Source organism: Gadus macrocephalus, chromosome 18 (assembly GCF_031168955.1).
Source record: "Gadus macrocephalus chromosome 18, ASM3116895v1".
In the NCBI taxonomy this organism is placed as follows: Eukaryota; Metazoa; Chordata; class Actinopteri; order Gadiformes; family Gadidae; genus Gadus; species Gadus macrocephalus.
The window spans coordinates 9,330,334-9,335,208 of NC_082399.1; the positions used below are offsets into that span (position 1 = coordinate 9,330,334).

At 46.1% G+C, this 4,875-nt stretch overlaps 1 protein-coding gene across 1 annotated transcript in view; it reads left to right on the forward strand.

The window, feature by feature from the left end:
- The first annotated feature begins 1,795 nt into the window (after positions 1-1,795).
- The window catches only part of prkg1b (protein kinase cGMP-dependent 1b), a 56,499-nt gene continuing 53,419 nt past the window's right edge, over positions 1,796-4,875 (forward strand). Inside the window, exon 1 of the mRNA XM_060037160.1 lies at positions 1,796-2,462. Coding sequence (XP_059893143.1) covers positions 2,215-2,462 — 248 coding nt within the window. The 5' untranslated portion in view covers positions 1,796-2,214. The remainder of the gene's footprint in view (positions 2,463-4,875) is intronic.

Genomic DNA, 4,875 nt, shown 5'->3' on the forward strand with positions numbered 1-4,875 from the left:
AAACATTCTGCTGTGGTGGTATATTTACTCTTATACTCTTGCTTTGATCATCACTGTTGTTTTCTATGTACCAGGAGGGACGATGTTGAGGATGACTAAGCTCACTCTAATGTTGGGGGATGGCTGCTTTGTTGGAGAAGAAGATGATGAAGATGATGAAGATGATGATGATGATGATGATGATGATGATGATGATGAAGGTGGCTCTCATGTGTTACAGGAAGGGGAGGGTTGCGTATCATTGGTGATGATGATGATGATGATGAAGGTGACATCAGAAAGATGCAGGTGTCCGGGCGAGGTATCGGAAGTGAGGAAGGGTTGGGTGAGGAAGAGGGGGGAAAACAATGTTAGCACTCTGGTGATTGGGTTGTTTTCTGCTAATGCAACCGAATGTCACATAATAGCTGTGTATTATCACACACACACGACACACAGACACAAACAGTATGCAGCAGTAGCACGCACACATATATGTGCACATGCACATTCAACCACACACATGTATACAACCATTTGTGCAGACACCAACAAACACACACACAAACAAACACACATGTACACACACACACACACACACACACACACACACACACACACACACACACACACACACACACACACACATTCACATTTACACACGCACACATGTCATCCACATCTATCTATCTGGCTGGCTGCCTGGACCCTTGCAACATATCTACAAATGTTCATTAATTGAATGTATCAGAGTAAGCAGTCCAAATAACCACCCAGATGATTCACAGATTATTCTAGCTCAGTAAATATTAACTTTTGGTGTTTCTAAAGCCCTACTTCTGGCAGGAAAGTCCCTTCATACTTTTTTCTTTTTTTTTGTACACAAGGTGATCCTTCACAAGACCCACTGTGTTCGTTGTGGGTGCATGTGTGTCTGTGCTTGCATGTGTTCGTTTATGTGTGTGTGTGTTCTTGCATGCGTGTGTGTGTCTGCTTGCATGAATGCATTTATGTGTGTGTCTGGATGCCTGCTTGAGTGTATGTGTGAGAGAGAGCGAGAGAGGGAGCGAGGTGGCGACTGAAAGAGAGTGAGGGAGAGATAGAGATAGAGAGCGAGAGAGTTTGTGAGTATATATGTGTACGTATTGCCAACACTAAAGTCATTGAGGGCTGGAGCACATCAACAACTCATACATACAGACACACACACACACACACACACACGCACACGCACACGCACACGCACACACACACACACACACACACACACACACACTCGCTCTAATATGGTATGCCCTGCAACTCTTCTACCCACTGTTTGATCCCAGTGAGTCCCCAGATATTTTATTGTGATGGATAAGGTTACATAAAATGTCACGTGACCGCCCAATCATATGCTAATTGGCTCACTGGCATTGTGTGCGACGTGTTAACGAGCAACGGAACAGGGCCTTACTTGGGAAAATAAAGCAAACGCATTAACGAATATAAACGATTGATTGTATAGATTAGAGTGAAGGACGTCATTAATAATTGACGAGGGTGCTCGTCTGCGACACGTGCGCCGTCGATGAGTTCACTTTTTGAGAGAAAAAAATCACCCAAAAATATTACTGACGCATGGTGATATCGAGAGTGAGAGAAAGAGCGAAGAAGGAGAGATGCTGAGGGAGTGAGTGACATAGAGGGAAAGAGAGAGGGAGAAAAAGGAAGAGGGAGAGAGGGAGCGATCAGAGATAAAGAGAGGGGTGGGTGGGTGGGTGTGTGTGTGTGTGTGTGTGGGGGGGGCGGTAGCGGGAGAGTGAGAGCGTCAGAGGGAGAGTGGCATAGGGAGAACGAGAGAGGGTGAGGCAGATAGCGAGACTTCACCATATCTTGACTCATAGCTGCCTTGACAGTTTGCGCCTCTCCACCTCCCGAGTGACGACCTCTCTTCTCTCACTTTGCTCTTCGTTGCTCCGCCGGTGCTGCTAACCTCATAGGATCTCCCACATCGGGAAAATCAGCCACATCTGCTTATGTTTTGGATCATTTAGACTACATTTTAAATCGCTGTCGATTCTCTCAGGGAGGAATAAGTGTAATTTCAGAGTGACGGGTTTTCTTTTTCGGTCAAGAAGTTCAGAAGTATTTTTTTTTTCTTTTACGCATCCCGCGTGGCCGACCAATCAACCACAATCACACTGCGTTCTCATCCCCTTATCCGGGTTTGGGTCCTGGGTTAGTTGTAGAAACATGAGCTTATCTGAAGATTTGGCGAAGCTGCTGCTGATGAAAGATGAGCGGATCCGGGACATGGAGAGGCGGCTGGATGAGAAGGAAGAGGAGATTGCGGAGCTCAAGCGCAAGCTGCACAAATGCCAGTCGGTGTTGCCGCAGGTAGCGGTGCCACGGACCCGGCGTGCCCAGGGCATCTCCGCGGAGTCGGGCCAAGCGTACCGCTGTTGCGAGTCAACGCTGCGGAAGTACTCCAAGACTGACAGGTAAGCTGGAGAGTTTAGCGCGAACAGAACCCATCCCGGTTGGGGTTCGACTTTGCTGTTGAAAGTTATTTGGAAAAGCCTAAGGAAGGAACTGTTTTATCATATCTGAATTGAATTCCTATATATGTATATGCATATTTGATGCTAAAAAATTAAGGCTGTATGTTCAAAGTGTGAAGTTGATTCCTTCGCCGGGTTGGTGTAGGCTCTGTTGTCCTGCTAGCCGAGGTCATTGTGTCACCTGGACTGTTGGGGGCGCTGCTGGGTCTTGCCGAGTGTGAACGATGTTGAATGATTGCAATTCCCTGAGTCATACGGGGAACAGCATCGTTTCCATGTAAATCTCCTACATCCATCGCTCTTTTCGGAAATGCCAAATTCGCCAATTTGTTGTACGAAATGGGATTCATATAATTTAGTTAGAGATCCAATAATAATTGGCCAACCGAGCAGAGATGGACTTCCGCAAGGGTCCCAATCAACAGATGGCCTCCACGGAGAGGGCCTCCAAGGGGCCTTGACCTGAGAAGTGATTCCGGAAATGATTTTGTTAGAGATAGATAGATAATAGATAGATAGTTAAAAAATATTGGATGCGTAGGTAAGCTACGGAGAGGGTCTCTGACAGGCTCTCCGGCTACGGAGAGCATATTATGCCTTGTGACTATGCTTCGCAGTATGCCTTGCGAAACCAAGTATGCCTTTTGAAACACTTCGTGGTTGGTCGATGAAACACAACCAGGAACGCCTAATGGGTGTTCTTGTGCCATGACTGAAACGCCCAAGCCTGCAGCTGGACCCTTCTCGGTGGATCTAGACCCTGGCATGAAAAAGAAGACCGGCAACGTGAATGAGCGAGGGATTCCTGGAGGCGTGCGGCATACCAGGAACAGGATTGTCTAAATACAAATCTCCTTCAGCCGTCATTATTTCCCGAAGGATAAGCTTGTCACAATATTGTTCTAGAAGCCTTCCCTGCAGATTTCTGTTCTTGTAATCTTATAGCGTTAGGATTAAACAGGTTTGATTGCACCGTTGATCGCTACACTTTCTTCGGGCACCCTGATTGTTTTTTTTGTAATCGTCATTTTTTCTTGAAGAGCCTTTCAATGGACCGATCCTTCGAGGGGAAACAACGTGAACACGCAAGATCAAGATGGTCTCAGATGGCATACCTCCCACCAATCAGAAGCGCAGTATAGCATTACTCAGGCTGCTAACGGTGTCACATGATCCCGGTTACCCACTGGGTTAAAACATTCTGAGAAATGTTTGTGGATAACAATCCAAGCACGTGCAGGATATAGTGACCCCGAAATGCACTGGGTTCAAACCACCAGTGTCAGCAACCTGTCCATAAGTATCGCTGTGAGAGGCTATGGATAACAATGACCGGATTATAAAAATAGACTGCAGAATATTGATCTCCTTAGCCTACCTACGCTTAGGCTGCTGATTTCCTTAGGTTACCCTTTTTTTATTGCAACCTGTTATTCAGTAATTCCCTAACAAATCTGTAAATCCCCAGTCGGAGGCTAGACTTCAAGACAGATATCCATGAATATATTTGCACAGATTCCATTCCACCCATCCATAAACATGACTGTGTGTTCATGCTGTGCACTCTGCGCGCACACACCAAGGCCTTTCCTGCACAGGTGTAGAAGTCTACAACTACTACCCAAGCGCTGATTGGCTGATTTGCTGAAACGTACTGGGTTCAAACAACCAGTGTCCGCCACCTGTCCATAGGTATCGCTGTGAGAGGCTATGGATAACAGTGAGCGGGTGTTAGAATAGACAGCAGAGCATTGTGTATGGGTTGGAGTGGCCTGGCCGCGGTCTGCTGACCACCAGCTGGAACATGCTGCTGCTGGACGGTTGGTTTCTGGGTGTGATGTGAGTGGAGAGAACCCTGTGACACCTCATAGCTCTGTGTCAACAGCTAGACTGCTACATACAAGCACACACACACACGCACACACACACACGCACACGCACGCACGCACGCACACACACGCATTCACACACGCACACACACACACACACACACACACACGTACGCATGCGCACACACACAGGCACACACACACACACACACACATACGCATGCATGATCACATAACCTATTTGTGCTGTTTACATGTAAGAACATTCTTTCTGACATATTGCCACTAGTTAACTTTAACCTCTCGATAGTTATACAATATTTAACTTTAAGGTTAACTAACAGCCCAGTTTAATACATCACATAGTACTTAGAATTACAAAACCAAGGGAAAATACTTAGTCAACAAGTTTGAGAGAAAGTATATTTCCAACAAATGTTGGAAATATATAAAAAACAGTTCTACTGATTGCGACCCAAAGAAAACCTATTCTATATATTTGGTCCTATTGGTTTTCTCACCAT